This window comes from Jaculus jaculus, chromosome 11, assembly GCF_020740685.1.
Source record: "Jaculus jaculus isolate mJacJac1 chromosome 11, mJacJac1.mat.Y.cur, whole genome shotgun sequence".
NCBI lineage: Eukaryota > Metazoa > Chordata > Mammalia > Rodentia > Dipodidae > Jaculus > Jaculus jaculus.
The window spans coordinates 104,944,631-104,967,851 of record NC_059112.1 but is presented as its reverse complement, the minus strand read 5'-3'; the positions used below and the strand labels follow the sequence as shown (position 1 = coordinate 104,967,851).

Below are 23,221 nucleotides of genomic sequence, written 5' to 3'. Positions count from 1 at the left end.
GTGAACGGGTATGCCTTCAGTTGGATATGCCAGAATTGATTTTTGAAAACTCATTATATTGTCAAGAAAAGAAAATGTCTTTTAAGCTAATTCATGGTCACACTTTCAAAGCCCACTCATTCCTCCCCCTCAAAAAAAAAAAAAAAAAAAAAAACCTTCCTCAGGTAAGAAGAAATAAAATGGGGCTGGTGAGATGGCTCAGTGGAGAAAGCGCTTACCACACAAGGCTGAGCACCCAAGTTTAGATCCTCAGGCCCCCAGTAAAAGCCAGAAGCTGGAGCTTCTGTGATCCCAGCATGCTGAAGGGGAGAAGGGACACAGAAACAAGAGGATCTCCCAGAAACTCATGGACCAGCTAGCAGCAGTGAGAATGGGGAGCCCTGTTCAGATGAGGAGGAAGGCGAGGAAGGACCCTGGAGGTCATCCTCTGACCTCCCCATGTGCATGCCTACATACACTGACACATGTGAACACATACATTGATGTGGGAGGAGAGATCTATGGGGTTAGAACGCCCACACCAGCAGCTCTCAAGTCTTGTGTTCTTATCTACATTAGCAAAGCATCGAAAACACAGACTCGTGGGAAGAATAACTCAGGAGGTTTGTATTATGGAGAGTTAGAATTAAGAAGTAAAGCAAAGCAGAAAAATCCAAGCCAAAAGAAATCCTCCCCATTCCCAGCCAGCCTGGGAAGGAGGAAGAGAGACCAAAAAGAACACCCTCACACAGCAAAGGAGAGGCTTAGGGGCTCAGAGAGCTAAGAGAGCCAGAGAGGTCACACAGTGTCTCTTACACACACACACACACACACACACACACACACACACACACACACTTACATGAATCAGACATCCAGTGAGAGCCTCCTCAGCAGACTCAGGTGCCTAGGGAGAAAGCTGATTGGTTGGTGGGCCATCAACATTCCATCGTGGATGCTCATGGGATCCCACTCCTCCCAGGGGAGCTATAGGCATAATGGGGAGAAGCTGTTTAGTGGGAATAGAAGGAGAATAAGAAAAAGTAATGGGGAGTGATATGACCAAAATACATGATATACATGTATGAAATTGTCAAAAAATAAAATGAAAACACAGGGCTAGAGGGATGGCTTAGCAGCTAAGGCATTTGCCTGTAAAGCCAAAGGACCTTGGTTCGATTCCCCAGGACCCACATTAGCCAGATGCACAAGGGAGCACACACGTCTGGAGTTGGTTTGTAGTGGCTGGAGGCCCTGGAGCGCCCATTCTTTCTCTCTCTCTTTCTCAAATTAATTAATTAATTTTAAAAAATGAAAACACAAAAAGCAAAGCATTCCTCATCAAATGGGGGAATAGTGAGGGTGCACTCCCTGGCAGAATAGCCAGAGGCAGGAGTGGGGTCCTGTAGGTGTGAATCTGTTTGTACTCTCTTTTAGGGTGGCCGCAAGTGAAGGGTCCCTGTCCCCACAGGAGGGGCCATGGCCTTCATCTTACTCCCCCGACGGCTGGCCTGCAGCTCCCAGCACAGCTTCCGCCTCCTCGTACCTGGTAAGTCCTGGGGTCACAGCAAGACCTGGTCCTAACAGAGCCAATATCCAGACAAGGCACGCAGGGCTGAAGAGTCTCTGAGGACAAGGGACCTGACTGCTTCTTGGAGCTGTCCCACCATTGCCTAATAAAACCATCAACATTGCTAGATCTCCCCCTCTCTCCCAGGTGGCTGATTGGGCAGCAGGCAGGGAGATAGTTACCTGGGAGCCACACTGTCTGCTCAGAGGTCGTATGTAAGTTCGAAACACCCAGAAAGGAAGATGCACTGCTGCAGATGGTGGCAGGGGACAAAGAAAGCCACCAAAATAACCCGACATAGTGGTGCGCTCCTGTAATCTCAGCACTTGAGAGGCTGAGGCAGGAGGATCAGGAGTTCAAGCCCACTTTGGGCTATGGCCTGAGACCCTACCAGAGGGCGAGAAAGAGCACTCACACCCACATAAATGCCAGGCGGGCATCGTGACCCTCCTGCAGTCACAGTGCTTAGGAGGCTGAGACGGGACCCCCAGGGCAAGCTGGCTAGCCCAGGCTCTGATTCGGGTGAAAGATCCTGCGTCAGGAAACAAGGTAGAGAGGGCTAGAGAGATAACTTAGTGGTTCAGGCACTTGCCTGTGAATGCTGAGAACCCAGTTTCAATTCCCAAGTACCCACGGAAAGCCAGATGTACAAGGCGGCACATGCGTCTGGAGTTCACTCCTTGTAGCAGCTAGAGGCTCTGGCTTAGCCATTCTTTCCCTGTCTGCCTCTTTCCCTCTCTATCTCCTACCTCTTTCAAATAAATAAATATTTTCTTTTAAATAAGGTGGAGAGTGATCAAAGGAGACACTGACATCACCTTCTGACCTTGGGACACGCACGCACACTTTGCACACAAGCACACAGGGAATGGGGGGAGAGAGAAAAAGTATAGAGAAAAAAGAAGCCACAAAGGTATATATGGACAGCCCAACAGTCCCCAGCTTGCAGAAGTTTGACTTACATTGTTTTGACTTAATGAAGTGCAGTCAAGGCATGTTTGTAGGAACGGTGCTTCCGTTTGTACATTCGGACCTGTCTCCAGACTCATCACTGCAGACCGATTCCCTGACACGGCCCTGGGCAGCACAAGCCACAGCTGCCGCTAGGAAGCTGATGCCGTGTGTCTGCAGCACGCCGCCGCTCAGCTATCGCCCTCAGCTCAGCGCCCGCAGCATCCTGCGCGCCCCGTGTGCTGCCAGCTGTGCGTGCGTGAACGCAGCCAGGCCGCTTGTCTCCTGCAGCACAGTGCTCAGCAGAGAACACGGCACCATCAGCACTTGACTGTAAAGCAGGCTCCGGTTGGATGACTTTGCATAATGGCGGCTGATGAAAGTGTTTGAGCGCGTTTAAGGCAGGCTGGGCTGAGGCTACGATGTTCAGTTGTGTGCTAGTCAGCTCTGTCTAACTGCAACGGAAACACCTGACACAGGCAGCTTAGGAAGTAGGGAGGTTTATTTTGTGCATAGTTTTAGAGGTTCCAAGGCCAAGATGGGGTGAGGAGCATTGGTTTAGCCTATGTGACAGCGACAGAAGTGTAAGTCAGGAAGAAGTGGGAAAGAAAGAGGGAGAATGGATGGGTTCCAAAGTCCCTTTTGAAGGCATGCTGCCAATAACCACTTGTAAGGCCCCACGTCCGAAAAGTTCCAGGCCTGGGCTGAGGAGATGGCTCAGTGGGAAAGAACTCACTGTGCATGAGAACCTGAGTTCAGCTCTCCAGAGCCCAGGGCAGGGCAGGGCAGCCTTCCTGGAATCCCAGCATTCAGGGCAGAGACCCCGCCTTGCAGAATAGATGGCGAGTAATCAAGGAAGACACTTGATGGCAACTTTTAGCCTCCACTGGTACACACACACAACAGTTACACGGACACAAAAAAGCCCAAGTCCTTCCCAAGAGCTCCAACCTGGGAGCAAGCCTTTATACATATACCTTCAGTAATACGACCTCAAAACTTAGCAGGGGGCTGGAGGGTTAGTTTAGCAGTTAAGGCACTTGCTTGCAAAGCCTAAGGACCCAGGTTTGATTCTCTCTAGGTCCCACATAAGCCAGATGCACATGGTAGCGCATGCATCTAGAGTTCGTTTGCAGTGGCCTGAGGGCCTGGCACACCCATCTAATAAATAAATAAATATCAGGAAAAAAGCTTAGCAGATGAGTAGGTGCATCAAATGCCTTTTCTTTTCACTATTGTCATTGCTGTTGTTTTGAGATGGGGCCTCATGTAGTCCAGGCTGGCCTTGTTGAACTTGCTATGTAGCCAAGGATGACACTGACCTCTTGCTTTCACCTCTGGAGTGCTGGCATCACAAGCCTGTGTCCCCAACCCACAAGCTTCTCTTCCTCCTCTGCCTTTCTGGGACCCTCCCATACCAGTGAGCGCCGTGCTCCTGAACAACAGGCGCGCGCCACCAGACCAGCTTATGTGGTGCTGGGGTGAAACCCAGGACTTTGCGCAAACACTGTGCCAGCTTAGCCTCATTTTGCCCAGCCTGCTTTCTGGCTTTGTTTATGAACTGAGAGACCAGGCATCAGGGTTGGTTATATCTGGGCAGAAAAATGTAAAGTATTTCCTCTTGGGCTGGAGAGATGGCTTAGTGGTTAAGCGCTTGCCTGTGAAGCCTAAGGACCCCGGTTCGAGGCTCGGTTCCCCAGGTCCCACATTAGCCAAATGCACAAGGGGGCGCACGCGTCTGGAATTCGTTTGCAGAGGCTGGAAGCCCTGGTGCGCCCATTCTCTCTCTCCCCCTCTATCTGTCTTTCTCTCTGTGTCTGTCGCTCTCAAATAAATAAATAAATAATTTTAAAAAAATCCCCTCTAACTGAAAACTGTGGAGCTCCAGGTTCAGTGAGAGATTCTGTCTCGGGAAAATATGTCCAAGAGAGCACCTGACATGTTCCTCTGGCCTCTGCATGCATGTGCACCGTGTGGCTGCATCACCAACATGCACGCACGCACACACAACACCACCAAAAAAAGAAAATTTGAAGTATTTCCTTCCTTCTGTGTTGCTTATTGTTATCTTCCTCAATGAGCATGGTATGTGAGAGGCATATAAAATGGTTTAAATACAAACAAGCAAGGGGCTGGAGAGATGGCTGAACAATTAAGGCATTTGCCTGCAAAGCCTAAGGACCTAGGTTTAATTCCCCAGTACCCACATAAGCCACGTGTACAAGGCGACACATGTATCTGGAGTTCATTTGCAGTAGCTGGAGGTCCTGGTGCACCCGTTCCCCCCCACCCAAATAAATAAATTAATTAAATTTAAATTCCTGATTCAAAATCAGGCAAGGCTGGGAAGATGGCTCAGAGAAGTGAGAACCTGAGTTCAGTTTCCCAGAACCCACATAAAAGCTGGATGCTGCAGCGGGCATCTGTAACTCCAGCATGCCTATGGCAAGAAGGAGCCTGAGTGGTGACGGCACCGGAGTTCACTGGCCAGCTAGCCTGCACACGCAGTGGTGAGCAAGAGACACAAGGGACTTTGCCTCAAAAAAGAGGGAAGGTGAGGACTGACAACTGAAAATGATCCTCTGAGCATGCCGTGGCCACACACAGCCATACTCACGCACTGAAGAAAGGCAAAAAAGAAAAGCAGAAGGGAGTCACCACTGCCATCCCAGCGTGCAAGAGGCTGAGGCAGGACAGTCAGGAATTCAAGGCCAGCCTGTGACACATAGTGAAACTGTCACAAAAGCCAAAAAGAAAAAGAGAGGGCCGAGGAGAAGGCTTAGCAGAAGGCACTTGCCTGCAAAGCCAAAGGACCTAGGTTTGATTCCCCGGGACCCACATAAGCCAGACGCACAAGGGGACACACGTGTCTGGACTTTGATTACGGTGGCTGGAGGCCCTGGTGTGCCGATTCTTTCGTTCGCTCTCTCACGTGTTCTCACTCTCACGCTCTTGCATAAAAGAGGTCAGTCTGTTGGGCTTGCCTCAAAATTAAATGGAAGAGAGAGAAGAAGAGGGAAGGGAAGGGAAAGAAGGGAAAAGAGGAGGAGAGGAATGAATTGGGAAGAGAGGGAAAGAAAGGTGAGGTTCACACACAGAACTTTGCTGTGTGGGAATGAGTCATTCATTTATCAATTTCAGCATAAAGACCAAGAGGACATTATGGATGTTTAGTGCCAGCCTTGATTGATGTGATCAAGGTCATGGGCATCATTGCACACCCAGAGGGCTGGGCCAAATGGACCTTTATCCACTGGGGCCAATCTTGTGTATCAGTGACACACCTCTGCCTTCAGATGGGCTTTTGTTCATGACTGAAGATGCTGGACGCTTCCACATCTCTGCAAGCATGGGTTTTTTGTATTTTTCTTCTCGGTGCTTCTGATAATGATTTGCCTGTGGGTAAGTGGTTTGTTTGCTGCAGATCTTTCACTTGGAAGGACAGCCTCGGTGAGATCCAAGTGTTGCGGAGGCAGACGCAAGGAGCACCTGGGACAAGCTGGCTAGCTTGTCTAACCAAAGTGGTGACTCCTGGTTTGGTAAGAGATCCTGTCTTTAAAAGTAAGGTGGAAGTCAGGCATGGTGGCACACGTCTTTAATCCCAGCACTTGGGAGGCAGAAGTAGGAGGATCGCTGTGAATTCAAGGCCACCCTGAAACTACATAGTGAATTCCAGGTCATCCTGAGCTAGAGTGAGACCCTACCTCTAAAAATAAAAACAAACAAACAAACAAAAATAGTAAGGTCAAAGCTAGGAAGATGGCTCAACAGTACAGGTAGGTCCTTGCAAAACCTGTGACCTGGGTGCAGGTCCTGGATACCCATGTAAAGCCACATGCACAAAGTGGCACATGTATCTGGAGTTTGTTTGCAGTAGGAGGAGGCCCTAGAATACCCATTCTCTTTCCCTCCTGACTTTCTTCTCTCTCTTCTTACAAATAAATATCTTAACAGTTTGTTTACTTATTTTCAAGGAGAGAGAGAGAGAATGGACACACCAGAACCTCTTTCCACTTGCAAATAAACTCCAGAGGCATGCACCACTTTGTGCATCTGGCTTTATGTGGGTATTGGGGACTCAAACTGGGGTCATTGAGATTCTGTGGGCAAGTGTCTTAACTGCTGAGCCATCTCCCCAGCCCAAATAAATATTTTTTTAAAAAAAAATAAGGTGGAAAATGATCGAGGAAGTGACTAACATTGACTCTGACCTTCACACACATGCACACACGTGCACAAACACACACAACATGGTCGTCAGCATGTGCCTTGACTTTCAACACTTTTCCAATGGAGTGGATTCTCAGAAATCCATTTTCAAGATCAAAAGCAACAGAAGGGCTGGAGGGGTGGTTAAGGTGCTTGCCTGGGAAGCCTAAGAACTCATGTTCAAATCTCCAGGTCCCACGTAAGCCAGGTGCACCGACGCAAGCATGCAGTGTCGCCCATGTGCACAAGGGGCCACACGCATCTGGAGTTCGTTTGCAGCGACTGAAGGCTCTAGTGCACCCATTCTCTGTCTGTCTGTCTCTCTCTCTGACTCTCAAATTAAAAAATAAGCCGGGCGTGATGGCGCACGCCTTTAATCCCAGCACTCGGGAGGCAGAGGTAGAAGGACAGCCATGAGTTCGAGGCCACCCTGAGACTCCATAGTGAATTCCAGGTCAGCCTGGGCTAGAGCGAGACCCTACCTTGAAAAAAAAATAGAAGCTGCTTTCTTCATGCTTTATGTAAGCATGGTGCTGGACCTCGAACATGGCCCTCTAGAAGTCGACATATCACATAATCAATTCAGAAGCCTTTGATATCCAGAGCAATAACAGGAAATGAAGAATAATTGAAATATGTTCTTTAATATCATGGCTTTCCATTGTTTAACAAGGGTGTGTGTGTGTGTGTGTGTGTGTGTGTGTGTGTGTGTGTGTGTGTACATGCATATGTATTATGTGATATCTTGGCACATTTGGGGTTCTTGTGTGTGTTTTCTCTCTGCTAGGGAATGAACCCAGGGATTTCTGCATGCTGGGCAAACATTTGGCCATGGAGCCATACTCCAGCCCTTGGTGCTTTTTTTTTAGCCTCTCTGAGCCTTAGTTGCCATTCTGTGTGTTGACGATTGTGATGATAGACAGATAGAAAGATAGATGATGCAGTGACTAATAGATGATAGTGTGATAAGTTGATAATAAATGATAGCTGTGAGGGTCAATCTCTGGCTGTCAACTTGACAGAATTTAGAATCACATTGGAAACAAATCTCAAGTCAGGCCTGTAAGATCTTCTAGATTGGATTAGTTGGGATGGGAGGACTCACCCTAACTGGGAGGCACCGCTCCCTGGGCTGGAGGACTGGACTACGTAAAGGAGAGGGAGCTGGCTGAGCAGCAGCATTCTTCAGGCTTGGCTTCCTCACCGTGAGGGATGTGGCCAGCTACTTCAGACCCCGCCGCCACGCTTGCCTGCCGCCAGGGGCTGCGACCTGGAGCTGTAAGGGGAACACAACCCATTCACACTTATTTAAAATGATTCACTTACTTGCAAGGAAAGCACGAGAATGGGCATGCAAGGGCCTCTTGCCATTGCAACGAACTCCAGGTACATATGCCACTTTGTGCATCTGGCTTTATGTGGGTCCTGGGGAGTCAAACTTGGGATGTCAGGCTTTACAAGCAAGTGCCTTTAATCACTGAGCCATGTCCCTAGCCCCTAAACTGATTTTTATCAGATATTCTGCCCCCCAAGAGCCAGGCATGGTGGTGCACGCCCCAGCACTCAGGAGGATTGCTGTGAGTTCAAGGCCACCCTGAGATTACATAGTGATTTCCAGGTCAGCCTGGACTAGAGTGAGACCCTACCTTGAAAAAACAAACAAACAAAAAAAAAACAGATATATCTGTCCCAGTGATGAGAAGCTGATGATACAATAGTCATAGACAGACAGACAGGACATGTACATCTACATAACGATGAAATGTAGTCACCATGTGTTTTACAGATTGCCTACTTTGATACAATTTTAATTCACGGCACCCCCCAGTGGGAGGAGCTAATGGTGTCTAATTGGCAGACCAGATGGGAAGGTAAAGATAAGCAGTGATATGAAAGCGACTTCTAGGAGTTACTGTCAATATTGACATGCTTATCTTGGGTTCAGCAAGCCACATCTGTTTGTCACGTGGGGATAAGACAGGCTTGGGCTAGAAGCCACCTTCACGTTTCAGCCACACGCTGAGCAATTAAAGCCTGTGGGATTTGTCTGGGACTTAAACTCCGGCTGTAAGTTTATTGCTCTGAAAAAATGTTGTGGTGGTTTGACGTGGGTGTCCTCCATAAACTTAGGTGTCCTGAATGCCGTCTTCCCAGCTGTTGGCAGTTTGGGAATTAAAGCCTCCTGGAGACGGTGTATTGGTGGGGGCGGGCCTATGGGTGTTAGAGCCAGCTTCCTCTTGTCAGTGTTTGGCACACTGTCCTGTTGCTATTGTCCATCTGATGTTGGCCAGGGGGTGATGTCCACTCTCTGTTCATGCCATCGTTTTCTCTACCATCATGGAGCTTCTCCTCAAGACTGTAAGTCAAAATAAACCCATTTTTACCATAAACTGCTGTTGCTCATGTGTTTTCTGCCAGCAATGCAAACCTGACTGCAACAAATATGAAGCTAGTTTCCAACTGATGACTTGTGATCAGGACATTTTTATTTTAATGAAAGACATCTGTGAGGCTAGAAAGATGCCTGAGTGGCTAAAGGCACTTGCTTGGAAGCCTGCCAATTGGAGTTTAATATTCCTCATCACTCACATAATGGTGGATGCAAAGTGGTACCTTTGTCTGTAATCCCAGTGTGCCTAAGGCATTGGGAGGCAGAGCCAGGAGAATCCAGAAGTTCACAAGAAGCAGCAGCAAGAGAGGCCCTGTCTCAAAAGAAAGTGTAAGAATGAGATGGAAAAATGGTTCAGTGGTTAAAGTGCTTGCCAGCAAAGCCAAAGGACCCAGGTTCAGTTCCCACATAAAGCCAGATGCACCAAGTGGCACCTGCATCTGGAGTATGTTTACAGTGGCTAGAGGCCCTCGTGTGCCCATTCTCTCCCTTTTTCTCTGTCTATCTATGTCTCTGCCTCTCACTCTCAAATAAATAAAATATTTTTAAAATTTAAAAAAGAGATCCAGGCAATCACTTGGGAGGCAGAGGTAGGAGTATTGCCATGAGTTCAAGGACACACTGAGACTACAGAGTGAATTCAAAGTCAGCCTGAACTAGAGTGAGACCCTACCTCAAAAACCAAAAAGTAAAATAAAATAAAAATTTTAAAAGAAAGTGTAAGGAGAAGAGAAACACTCTGATCTGTCCACATGCACTGTGGCAAGTGTGCACCCACACACACACTCCTACACATACACACACTTCATACACACACACACAATACAAAAAGAAAAGACATCTGTTAAGTGAGGACCACCTTAATTTGGAATTTTATTTTCAAATGAATTTCCTCCTCCTCCTCCTCCTCCTCCTCCTCCTCTCATTCTCTTCCTCGTCCTCTCAGTTTTTCCCCCTTCCTCTTCTTTCTCAAAATGGTGGAATGGTGAATATTGATTGTCAGGATCTGGAATCACCTAGGAAACACCCTCTGGGCTTGTCTGTGAGGAGCTTCTAGACGCTTGAGGTGGGGAGACCCTCGCTAACTGTGGGTGGGCCATTCCATGGGCTGGAGTGCCAGACCGAACAGACAGGAGACAGGGCTGAGGCCGGCCTTCGTCCCCCTCCGCCTCCTCGCGAAGGCTCAGTGGAACCAGCCGCCTTGACCACCTGTGGCCAGCGCCTTAAACCACTGAGTCAGCGTTCCAGCCCTCAGATGATTTTCATTAAATTTTTTTTTTTTTTTTTTTTTTTGGTTTTTCAAGGTAGGGTCTCACTCTAGCCTAGGCTGACCTGGAATTCACTATGGAGTCTCAGGGTGGCCTCGAACTCATGGCAATCCTCCTACCTCTGCCTACCGAGTGCTGGGATTAAAGGCGTGCATCACCACGCCCGGCTCATTAAATTGTGTTTAAAAAGTCCTGGTCACAAGTCATGAATTGAAAACTCTTTTCTCCTGCCATCACACTTTCCCTGCCATGATGGAATTTGTCCCCCCAAATCACGATCCAGAGTAAAGCCTTCCTCACTTGAGTTGCTTTGGCAACTGCTTTGCCGCAGTCATGAGAAAAGGGACCAGTACACACGGGGTCTTACTGGTCAAAGACAGGCCTTGCGCTCAAGTCCATCTGCTAAGGGCCAGGGGCATCTGTTGGGGCTCCTGGTCATTGTGTCTGCTGTCAACCAGGGGTTCTTGATGTCTTCCTTTTTGCAGCACCCAGATACATCAGTCAAGCTGCCGCCAAAGTTGATGTGGAATTTGATTACGATGGGCCCCTGATGAAGACAGAGGTTCCTGGGCCTAGATCTCAGGTGAGTCGATCACACCTGAGAAAGAGCTCCATGAAGTGACAACACGGGCAGCCATAGGCAGTGTGGAACACAGCTGAGTGTCAAGGGACTTACCTAGAATGGGTAAGGCCTTGGGTTCTATTCCCTAGTACTGAAGAAAGAAATGAAGAGGAATCCTTGTTTTCATAAGTACTAGATAAATATCTTTAGAAGGAATTTTTTGCTAAGTATTTGCTTCATTTGGGGCTGTGGAGATGTCAGTAAAGTGCTTGCCTTGCAAGCACGAGGGCCCGTGTTTGAGCCCCAGAACTCACGTTAAAAACAGTTCTGGACACTGGCATACTCTTGTAACTGCAGTGCTGGGGACACCGGTGGACCCCTGGGATTCGCTGACCAGCTAGTCCTGCCTACTCGTGAGCGTCAGGCCAGTGGCAGACCCTGTCTCAAAAAGAGGGGGATAGTGGTGCTGAGGATAGCACCCAAGGTTGTCTTCTGGCCTCCACATACGTGCACATGCATGTGCATGCACACCCATGCACACGTAATGCACAAAATGCACGTCATTTTATTTTCTGGGTATCTAAATCTCCAATGTGTCTATTATACTTGCAACTTAACTGCATTAGAATAGATAACTATCAGCTATTTCTATTAAGCAATTTTTTCTTTCTGTTTAAAATTGTAGACTAATAAATCATCAGGTTATTGGCCATGAAGTGGGGTTGGGGGAGTCCCAGGAATTGGGAAAACGTGAGAGAGTTTGAGGCTGTCTTGGCAAGAGGGTCATACTGGACTGTTATTGTTCTTGTCTGCAGGACCTAATGAAACAGCTGAACATGATCCAGGTAAGTAGGCAGGGGACGGGTGCTGCTCTGTGCTGGCCCTGGGTTCTAAAACCTTTTTCCAATTTCCCTGTGATTTCTTCTTTGATCCATTCACTATGAATCCATCGCTTTGTAAATTTCCCTCATTTCTTTCTGATGCCGATTTCTGCTTTTATTCCACTGTGATTGGAAAGCATCTTGTGTTATTTTAAATGTTCTGAGCCTTCTGTTTTGACCTCACACGTGATCTGTGCTGGAGAAGGCTCCCTCCAAACTTGAGCAGGATGTAAAGTCCACTCTTGCTGGGTGGTGGTCCTTGGTTTGCTGTTGGCTTTGTTGGTTGTTACGCTGTTTTGTTTTTGTTTTGAGACAAGGTATCTCTGTGTAAATCAAGCTGGTCTCCAGCTCACAGTCCTCCTGCCTCAGCTACTCAGGTGATGGGAGTGCACCACACCCAGCCGGTGGAATGCTGTTCAGAAGTCTGTTAAGATGGTCGTTTCTAGGGTGCTGTCCAAGTCTTGCGTTTCCTGACTGCTCTTCTGCCGATCTCAGTTCACTCCTGAACGACACATGATGTGACCATTGCAACATTTATCACCATTTATTTATCTCTTCAGTTATGTCCATTTGTGCTCTATTTAGGTCTCTGCTGTTTCACACAAATATTATATATAACATCTTCTCAGTGGATTGACCTCTCATTATGAAGTGTCTCTCTATAGTAGCATTTTTACTTTTATTTCATTTTTTGATTGATTATGAATTTTATTGTATGACCCTAACAGGTTATAGTAGCATTTTTTAAAAATATGTGTGGCAGCTGGGCATGGTGGCACACACCTTTAATCCCAGCACTCAGGAGGCAGAGGTAGGAAGATCGCCATGAGTTCAAGGCCACCCTGAGAATACAGAGTTAATTCCAGGTCAGCCTGGGCTAGAGTGAGACCCTACCTCGAAAAAAACTACACACACACACATATGTAGTGTGTGTGTGTGTGTGTGTGTGTGTGTGTGTGTGTGTATATTTATTTATTTATTTATTTATTTATTTATTTATATGGCTGGAGAGATGGCTTAGTGGTTAAGCGCTTGCCTGTGAAGCCTAAGGACCCTAGTTCGAGACTCGATTCCCCAGGACCCACGTAAGCCAGATGCACAAGGGGCACATGCATCTGGAGTTTGTTGGCAGTGGCTGGAGGCCCTGGCACGCCCGTTCTCTCTATATATATATCTGCCCCTTTCTGTCTCTCTATCACTCTTAAATTAAAAAAAGTAAACAAAAAATTATTTTTAAAAAATGTGTGCAGTTTGCATGCATGCATGTGTCTATGCATGTCCATATGTGTGTAGGGGCATTGTGTGTGCACGAGTGCACATGCGTGTGTGCATGTGGGTGGAGGACATTTATAGATTGTTCTTCAGTTGTTCTCCAGCTTATTCCTCCAAGCAGTGTCAGTCACCGAACCCGGAGCTCAGTGACGAGGATGACCAGGTGGCGGGGAGCCCGGGGATTCTCCCGACCCCGCCTCTCCCGGGCGGTGGTTATAGGCATGCACCGCCACGCCCGGCAGGCTTAGTGGGAACTGGGGTCCCAACTGGGGCGTTCACGCTTGCGCAGCCTCTGTCATAGCACGTTTGCTGCTGCTCTCTTGTGCCTGATTGCAGCATAAGCTGTTCTGTTTTTTTTCCTCTTGGCTACCATGTGCATCATGGGTAATTTTTCCATTCTTTCTTTTGTTTTCAACTGATTTGTATTCTTTTTTGTTGTTGTTTTTGAGGTAGAGTGTCACTCAAGTTCAGGCTGACCTAGAATTCACTATGGAGTCTCAGGGTGGCCTTGAACTCACAGCAATCCTTCTACCTCTGCCTCCCAAGTGCTGGGATTAAAGGTGTGTGCCACCATGCCCGGCTTGATTACAGTGTGTCTCTGTAAATAGCATATAATTGGTTCTGTATAGCCAATCAATCTCTAACTTTTTTCTCTTTCATTATTTTGTTCTCTTTTTTTTGATTGTTTGTTTGGGGGTCTAGGTAGGATTTCACTCTAGCCCAGGCTGACCTGGAATTCACTATGTAGTCTCAGAGTGGCCTCAAACTCAGGGCAATCCTCCTACCTCTACCTCCCCAGTCCTAGGATTAAAGGCATGCACCACCATGCTTAGTTATTTTGTTCTTTTTAAAATAGGGTTTCATGTATCCCAGGCTTATCTTGAACTCACTGTGTAATGGGGATGACCTTGAATTCCTGATATTCCTGCCTCCACCTCCTGAGTATGCTCAGATCACAGGCTGTGTACAGCTACTTGCTGCAACCTCTCACTTTTGATTGGCTTATTTTACCCGTTCATAGTTAACAGTACTTTTAGGATTGTGTTAACATCTGCCATTTTGCCTTCTGATCTGCATACACCTGTTGTTTCCTTTCATTCTTTCATCCTTCTTTTTCTGTTTTATTTATGCATTCAATGAATATTTTCTAGTGTCATATTTTTATTTAATGATTAAAACTTCTGCTTTTGTTGGTGGCTGCTATAAAGCTTACCATATATATTTCACTTATCAGAACTTGCTTCTAACTGATTTCTCCACCTTTCTTTTTTTTCTAATATTTTACTTACTTGCAAGGAAAGAGTGAGAGAGAGTGTGCCAGGGTGTCTAGCCAGTACAAATGAACTACAGAGAGAGTTCCTGGTCAGCCTGTCTGTGAGTGAGACCCTACCTCCAAAAAATAATAAGAATTAAGAAAAGAAAAAAGCTCATACAAAATTTCACAAAATACAAAACCATAGCTTTATGAACTACTATAACACAAACCACTCGTGTCGTTCCTCCCCGGGCGAAAACAAAATATTGCCAGTACCCACAGATATCCTGTGTGTCCGCAGGACGACCCAGACACAGTCTGCTTCACCTGTTCAAGCTTATTCCTAAAAGACAAAGAATCTTGGGCGTTGTAACCAGCCTGAACCAGTCTCCTCTTTCCCAAGAATGCAGAGGCTGTGCATTTTTTCTGCAACTATGAAGAGAGCCGAGGAAACTACCTGGTGGATGTGGATGGCAACCGCATGTTGGATCTTTATTCCCAGATCTCCTCTGTCCCCATAGGTAAGAACCGGAAAGCCCGTCCTTGAGCAGCTCCTCTCTCTCTCTCTCTCTCTCTCTCTCTCTCTCTCTCTCTCTCTCCCTCCCTCCCTCCCTCTCTCCCTCCCTCCCTCTCTCTCTTCTCTCTCTCCCTCTTTTTCGCTCCTCTCCCTCTCTCTCTCTGCTATGGTGGTCAACTGTAGCTGTTTCCCATAGCAGTTCCCTTTGTGTATTGCCAGCTTCTCTCCCAAGGGTAAAAGAAGGAGCAAGTAATGGTAGAGGCTGTGTTAGAAATACGATGGCCCTCCCTGCATGTGCTCCTCCCCGAAGCCCCACGAGGCAAGTACGTATTCATACCTCCGTTTTGCAGAGAGAGACAGAAAACTTAGAGCAGCATCTATCTTGCACAGCAGTTGGAGCTTAATCCGGGTGTCTGTTGGCTCTCCTGGAATCAGAGCCTGGACAAGGATTCTTGAGAAAATAATCTACTGAGGGCGAGAGTGCTCAGAGGTGGAGGAGGCAAGGACACAGCACCCAGCAGGGGAAGAAGACCAAAGGGGTGAGGTCTCAGCTAGAGCCATAGCTCGGTCCCACAAGGACGTTGCATCATGCCCTAGGGCCAGTGCCAGTCAGAGGCAAGTCTAGCCTGTCTGTGGATGTGGGTTAGTTTGTGGAAGCCAGAGGGCAACCTTGGCCGTTGTTCCTCAGGTATCATCCACCTTTCTTTTGAGACAGGATCTCTCACTGGCCAGTTAGGCTAGACTGCCTGGCCAGGAAGCCCAAGGGATTCTACTGTCCCCTCTTCCACAGCACTGATTACAAATACATGCCACCATGCCCAGCTTTTTTACATAGGTTCTGGGAATGGAACCCAGTTGTGATGCTTGGGAGGCAAACACTTTCTTCACTGAGGCTGGCCTTTCTGCACCCCTGTGCCGGCCACTCATTATCCACCAGCTGCCAAGGGAAGGACCAGGGCAATCTCCAGCAAAGCAGCCTCCATTCATGGAAGACAGTTTCCAGAGGAGGCAGCTGGAGCCATGACCAGCCAACACACACAGCAGCTAGAAGAGAGATGGGTGACCTGCCCAGGAGATGTGACCTGAGCCGGGTGCCAGCAACACCTGCCTCCCTCCTTGGGCTCACCTGCCAGCCAGCCACACAGAGCCTGAAGCAGACGACGCCACTGACAGGGGTAAACTGGGAAATGCAGTAGCTGCTGTTCGCAGCCTGGATGGTTAATGTCCCTGTGCTTGTGGACGCCGGGCTGTCTTCACTGGTCTGTGCACTGCGCCTGATGAAGCCTGGCCCTCCGCAGATGGCATTACTTGTCTGATGCCAAGGAAAAGGCATGTGGGAGGCCTGGTTCTCCTGATCAGCAGCTCTCCATCCCTGCCTCTCAACACACTGGGACGTCCCCCGCCCAGCCTTAGGGGCCCACTTTTGTCCTCCTCCCAAGCCTACATCCTCAAATCGATTTGTTTCCCACTGAGCTGTGACCAGACAATAACAGTGACTCACTCTTTCTGGAAGTCCTCCCTTCAGGGATGCCTCAGCCTCTGAAATGCTTACAAAACCCACGTCCCCTTTGTGATGGACTAGAAGGGAACAGTTCTCAATCATCCTGGCTTCCAATCCAGGCTCCATCTATTAGCTGTGACTCTGAGACCTATCCACAGGACACCTTCTGCTTGAATGCTCCTCACTGCGCACACGGGGGAGAAGGTCAGGCCTTCAGTACTGGCAAATGACTAAAGGTCTGCAGTTGATTCTCCTATAGCTGTTGTCAAATGACTAAAGGTGTACAAGGTCATTCTAACCACCTTTCCTGCTATAGTTACTGTCTTTTGAGAAGATTTATTTTCTATTACTGTATCATTTACTTAGTTATTATTTTGAGGCAGGAGCTCTCGGTGTAGCCCAGGCTGGCTTGGAACTCAAGATCCTCCTGCCTCCGACTCTCAAATCCTGGGAGTAACAGGCATGTGTCACCATGCCCAGCTTTTGTTTCTCTTTTCTTTTCTTTTTTTTTCTACTTTTCTTCTCCTCTCTCTCTCTCTCTCTCTCTCTCTCTCTCTCTCTCTCTCTCTCTCTCTCTTTTTCTTTTTTGGTTTTTCGAGGTAGGGTCTCACTGTGGCTCAGGCTGACCTGGAATTCACTATGTAGTCTCAGGGTGGCCTCGAACTCATGGCAATCCTCCTACCTCTGCCTCCCGAGTGCTGGGATTAAAGGCATGCGCCACCACACCCGGCCTCTTTCTTTCTTTGCGACTGAGTCACATATAGCTCAGGCAAGCCATGAACTTATAGTATAGTTGGGGCTAACCTTAAACTCCTGAAACTCCTGTTTCTATTTCCTAAATGGATTACAGGCCTGTGCCATCATGCCCAGCCTTCTGTTTTTATTATCACGTGTGTGGCTGTATGCATGTGTGGGTGTTTATGGTATGTGTGGCATACAGCACACATATGAAGGTCTGAGGACAACCTCAGGGTCTTTATCTTCTCTTTCCTGGTTGTTGGTTCTTGCTTGTTTGTTTTTCCACCGGGGAGTGTTCTCCTAGCTGGCCTGAGAGCTTCAGAGTCTCTGGTTTGGCCTTGCATTGCCGTTGGTGTGTTGGGATCAGACATGCGTGCACATTGGGGTCCAGCTTTTACATGGAGCTCGGGGGTCTGAACTCGGGGACTCAGACTTGCCTGGCACTGAGCCATCTCCCAACCTTCTTAGACTCAGTTCTATGCAGCGTCCTTGTAGACGCTTGCTCTGCAGTGGGGTGGCGGCGGGGGGCCCACAGCTTGGAAGCTTGGGGTGAGGTTGCCCTGATTTGCAGCAGCAACTGGCTCTGTTTTCATCTCTCTCGCCAAAGGAGAGACACTGCAGCTGTGGCTTAATGAGATTTACCGGTCAGGGTTTATCCACTGAGGCAGAAAAGTCGTAAACACCCAGGCAGCATGATAAGGAGCCAGAGGGTAAATGATCTCTGGCCAGAAAACAATTGGAAAAACCCAGAGTATCCCATCCTTGAGTGATGAGCGCTGTCCAGCCCTGAGCATGGAGAGCTTTGGGGGAGGCGGGAAAGAGGCTGAAGACTGTTAACCATGCCCCTAAATCCACCACCCCCTCTCCCATCACCTCCCCTAGCCCATCCTCCACAGCAGGCGGAGTGAAACCACAAAGATTTCCCAGTCTCCTTCAATCTTTTTGGTTCTCTGAAGGAGAAAGGCTTGCCCGGGTGATGGTGGGACTTTAATACCTGCCTAAACGAAATAAGTCTCAGATGGAGGAAAGTAAGGCCCAATTTCAGAGCCTTTGCAGATGGCATAAAGATCCTTTCCCTGCCTTCAGCCTCTAGCCACAAAGTGGCTAAAGTTAATGCATTTCAATTAAAAAGTGAAATTAGGTACAATGTCTGTGTCTTCCCCCACTAGCTCTGTTGTGACAAAATACTGTTGACTGTGTAGCTTATAAGCAATAGAAAGTTATTTCTCCCACTTTTGGAAGCTGGGAAGCTCAAGGTCAAGGTCAAGGCATCAGCAAATCAACTGAAAATAAAAACTAGTGAACTCTTAAGTTCATTAAGAGACTCTGGCTCAAGAAAGTAAGGCAGAAGAGCAATAGAGGAAGACACTAGACATCTTTTCTGACCTCCATACACATGCACACAGGGCGTGAGCATCTGTACATGTGTGTGTACCATGCATATGCATGCCTACACATGCAGAAAAGAAAAAGGAAAGAAATGCAGTTGATTTTTCTGTACTGGTCTTGCAACCCTGCTTACTTGTTTATTGGCACTAATAGTTCTTACATGGGTTCCTCGGAGTGTATATATATATACATATATACATATATATATATATATGCGTGCGTGCGTGTGTGCATGCGTGTGTATATTAGTGTTATCAGCAAATAGGTGTACTATCACTTTACCATTCCAAACCAAACACTGAGCATTTCTTTAAAATAAAAATGCCAGGCGTGGTGGCACATGCCTTTAATCCCAGCACTTGGGAGGCAGAGGTAGGAAGATCGCCATGAGTTCAAGGTCAGCCTAGGCTAGTGTGAGACCCTACCTCGGGGAAAAAAATTTTTATTTACTTAGAGAAAGAGGAGAGAGAATGAAATGCCAAGACCTCTTGCCACTTCAAACAAACTCCAGATGCATTTGTCACTTTGTGCATCTGGCTTTACGTGGATGCTGGGGAATTGACCCACAGCCTGGCAGGCTTTACAGGTAAGCTCCTCTAACCACTTAGCCACCTCCCCAACCATGGCATTTCTTTTTCTTCCCTCTTCACCCTTACTGGAATGTCTAATTCACTGTGGCAAGTGTAAATAAACATCCTTGATTTGTTCTTGAGCTTGAAGAGAGGCATCTGGTCATGTTCATGGCTGAGTATGACACGAGCTGTTGGTTTTGAGACGGGGTCTCATGCAGTCCAAGCTAGCCCCACACTTGCCGTGTAACCGAGGATGACCTAAAGCTTCTGACCCTCTCGCCTCCGCGTCCTGAGTGCACACGTGCACTGCCTCTTCCAGATGTGTCACGCGGGGAGTGAACACGGGACTTCGTGCACGTCAGGCAAGCGCTTTACCATCCTGAGTGACTGAGCTACATCATCTGCCCTGTTATTTTTAAACTGTTATATTTAACTCTTAATTAGGAGGAGTGGGAGCAGTGTCTCTCCCAAGCCTGAGCCCCGGCCCGGTTCCTGTCCCCGAGGCAGCCAGGCTGCTCCTTTCCTCCAGCGAGACCACAGTGCACACACGGGCACATCCGCACGCTGCCTCCCTTTCACACGAGGCTGCAGATGACACCAGCGTCTCTAAACTGCACAGAGGAGTCTCTCTCGTCCCTGTCTGCAGTGGCATGGTTTCGTTGGGAGGTAGCCGTCAGATGCCTGAGTCACAGTTTAGCTCCCTGATCCACAACTCATGCAGGTCAGGCTGCTCCCAAACCCTGAAATGCTGGTGTTTCCGCCAAGGCCATGCATGGAGGGCCACTTCACAGAGCAGCGCTTCCTGAGGCAGAGTCTTCTAAGCTTAGTCATGTAACATCAGCCCTGTGGCAGGGTCCTGGGAACAGCGCGTGTATGAAGACAAGATATGGCATGCTGGTCGCAGAAGGCAGATGGCGTCACTTGGTCCCCAAGCAAGCACAGAGTGCCCATGGACACTGCAGGAGAAGGCAGGACCGCCTTGCGGTTCACACCTTGGCCTGTGGACATGTGATGTGACCTTGCTGGACATTTCCAAGCTCCCCCAGAAAGTCAAGATTGTTTGTCAAGGGCTAGGAATTTCTTTTTGTCCGCAAAGGATCCAAGACCCTTTGGCATGTGGCAAACACTGCAGGGATGGAAGGGAAGGGTGGGCCAGGGCTGGAGCAGGGGGTCCCTCCGCCACAGCACTGACCTCTGACCCTGCCCTCCTCTCCCCAGGTTACAACCATCCCGCCCTGATGAAACTTGTCCAACAGCCTCAGAACGCGGTATGTCTCCCCATTATGCACCGGAAAGACCAGAGATGTTCATGGCCACCCACAGAATCACTAGGCCGGTAGTCCATCATTCATGCCATAAGTATTTACTGAGCAGCTACTGTGCCCCAGGCACCTGGAATGCCTTCGTGAGCAAAACCCAGTAATCCTCCTTCCCATGGAAGTGGGTACTTAGCCCCATGCGTATGTAGAGAGTTGCAACCATAGTCAGGTTACAGAAAAGGGCACACATTGGGTTGCTGCTCGGCCTTTTGGCTAAGATCAAGTGTAGGATCTGTTCTTATCAGTTTAATATCTGATACGTCCTCTATCTGAGGACAATATATTAAATGGATTTTTGAAAGTAGGAGTGGGAAAAGGAGCTTGCTGCATCCACTCCACGCGTGGGCCTGGTGTTGCAGTACTTCCAGGAATGGTGCGCCCCCTCGGGGGCATTTACTGCTTGGTTTACAAAAGACAGTAAGGTTCCTATTTAACCCTATGTGTTGTATTTCTACACTAGCTTTTCTCTGTCTTCTGTTCTATCTTTGACCTTGTCAATAAAGGAAAGTGAATGAACAAGGAAAAACAAGGCACACAGTGCATTGGGGGCATAGATAATGGTAACTGGTGACCTTCATAAAAAGCTGTGCTCTGCCTCTGCTCTTCCTGGAGGTAATCTCCACCAGCCTGTGAGGCAGGAGTTGTTGTCTCCATCTCATAGATGATGAAACTAAAGTACAGAGAGGATAAGGACCTGCCTCTCCTCTTAGTGTGGTGGCTTCCACGTAAAGTGTCATCCATAGCCTCATGTGTTTGTCATTAAGCCTCACACTCAATCCCCAGCTGGTGGAACCTTTGGGAAGTGGAGCCTTGCTGGAGGAGGTGTGTCACGGGAGGTGGACCTTGGGGTTTCAGCTCCGTTTGCTGGTGCCAGCAAGCTCGCTGTCTGCTCCCTCCATGGGGCGAGTGAGTGCTTCCTCCCGTAATGAAACTTCCCCACTCTCTTTTTGGGTTGGTTTGTTTGTTTGGATATTTGTTTTCGAGGTAGGGTCTCACTGTAGCCCAGGCTGACCTGGAGCTCACTCTGTAGTCCTAGGCTGGCCTTGAGCTCACTGTGATCCTCCTGCCTCTTCCTCCCAAATTCTGGGATTAAAGGTGTGCACCTCCAAACCAGGCAAAATTTCCCCTCTCTCGTGGGAGGAAATAAAGCCTTCCCTCCCACAGGCTGTTTCCAGTCAGGTACTCCTTGTCCCAACAACAAGAGGGTAACTACCTCCCTTCGTTTTCTTGTTCCCGTTACCAAATATCTGACAAAAAGCAACTTAAGTAGGGAAAGATTTATTCTGGCTCACAGTTTGAGGGTACAGTCCATCACTACGGGGGAGGCACGGCTGCAAGAGCGTGAGGGAAGAAGTGAACCTCAATCCGTAGTCAGGAAGCAGAGTTGAATGCTGCTTCCTCTTCGTTACTGAGTCAGGACCCCAGCCCATAGGGTGATGCCATCCATATTCAGGGTGGGTCTTCCCATCGCAGCCTAATCTAGAAAGCCCCTTATAGGCATGCCCAGATGTTTGTCTCCTAGATGATCCTAGATCCTGTCAAGTTGACATTATTGCCCACACGCTGCCCAAAGCCAATGGAGGTGCTGGGAATAAACCCACAGAACTGAACTGTTCTGGGATGGAAGGGTCAGAGGTCAGGAAACACTGCCCTGAGAAGTGAGTTTAAGCTAAAATCTGAAAGAGGAGAGGAGGCTCTGAGGTGACAAGCCAGGCCAGGTGTGGCATGCGTGAAGATAGTAGACGAACGCCCTGAGCGCACAACTGTGAGGAGACTCAAGTAAGGCTGGCCCCGGCATAGACTCTGGGTGGGGGCCAGGCCTCACATGGCTGCTTGGCACGGCTTGTAGCCATGACCTTCCGTGGGTTTGCTTATCTTGGCATTGATGGAGTTTGGATCTAGATCATTCTGTGTGAAAGCTTCTTGGACATTTAGAGTGTTCAGAAGCATCTGGCCCCACCCACCAGTCACCCTCTCTCCCCTCACTTGTCACGACCAAAAGTGTCTACAGACGTGGACAGACGTCCCCTGGAGGATACAGTCACCTGTTGAGACTACTCTGTGGTTGGGGGTATCTGTCCTGAGCATGGCAGAAAACCATTACCCCAAAATGCAATGGGTGCAGAGACCCCATACATACATCCTCGGTGCACTGCTCAGCCCAGAGAACCCAGTGCTTCTAGACTTCTTATAGTTCTCCCTTCGAGATGCCTTTTGTTTCGGTTATTGATTTTTGAGGTAGGGTTTTATGTAGTCCCAGGGTGACCTTGAACTCATGGTGATCCTCCTACCTCTGCTTACCGAGTGCTGGGATTAAAGACACGCGCCACCATGCCTGGCACTGAGATACCTTTTTACATGTTATTTCTCTGGGGTTGGGGATGTAGCTCAGTTGGCAGAATGCCTGCCTAGAGTACAAGAAGCCCTGGATTCCATCCTCACTACCATATAAACCAGGTGATGGTACACTCCTATAATCCCACAACTCAGGAAACAGACAAAGGAGAGTCAGGACTTCAAGGTCATCCTCCACTACATAGTGGTCTCAAGACCAGCCAGGGCTGTAAGAAACCCTGTGTAACAATTACTTTCTCATTGCCTGGACAAAATATCTGACTAGACGCAGCTTATGGGAGGAAAGGGGTTGTTTTGGCTTACAGTTTTGTTTTGTTTTTTTTTATAACATATTTTATTTATTTAAGAGAGAGAAAGAGGCAGAGAGAGAGAGAGAGAATAGGCTGCCAGGGCCTCCAGCCACTGCAAACAGACTCCAGATGTATGTGCCCCCTTATGCATCTGGCTTATGTGGGTCCTGGGGAATCAAACCTGGGTCCTTTGGCTTTTCAGGC

The 23,221-nt window shown here is 48.2% G+C and overlaps 1 protein-coding gene and 1 non-coding gene across 3 annotated transcripts in view; both read left to right on the top strand.

Annotated features, from left to right (window-relative positions):
- The window catches only part of Abat (4-aminobutyrate aminotransferase), a 120,882-nt gene that overhangs the window by 70,411 nt on the left and 27,250 nt on the right, over positions 1 to 23,221 (top strand). For both annotated transcript variants that reach the window (XM_045161866.1, XM_004652247.2), the window contains 5 exons: positions 1,417 to 1,528; positions 10,852 to 10,949; positions 11,744 to 11,773; positions 14,740 to 14,857; positions 20,272 to 20,321. In XM_045161866.1, the coding sequence (XP_045017801.1) occupies positions 1,459 to 1,528; positions 10,852 to 10,949; positions 11,744 to 11,773; positions 14,740 to 14,857; positions 20,272 to 20,321 (366 nt within the window). In that variant the 5' untranslated portion in view covers positions 1,417 to 1,458. The remainder of the gene's footprint in view (positions 1 to 1,416; positions 1,529 to 10,851; positions 10,950 to 11,743; positions 11,774 to 14,739; positions 14,858 to 20,271; positions 20,322 to 23,221) is intronic.
- LOC123453498 lies at positions 20,566 to 20,756 on the top strand. Its single transcript, XR_006632872.1, has one exon. It is a non-coding gene; the product is annotated as a U2 spliceosomal RNA (small nuclear RNA).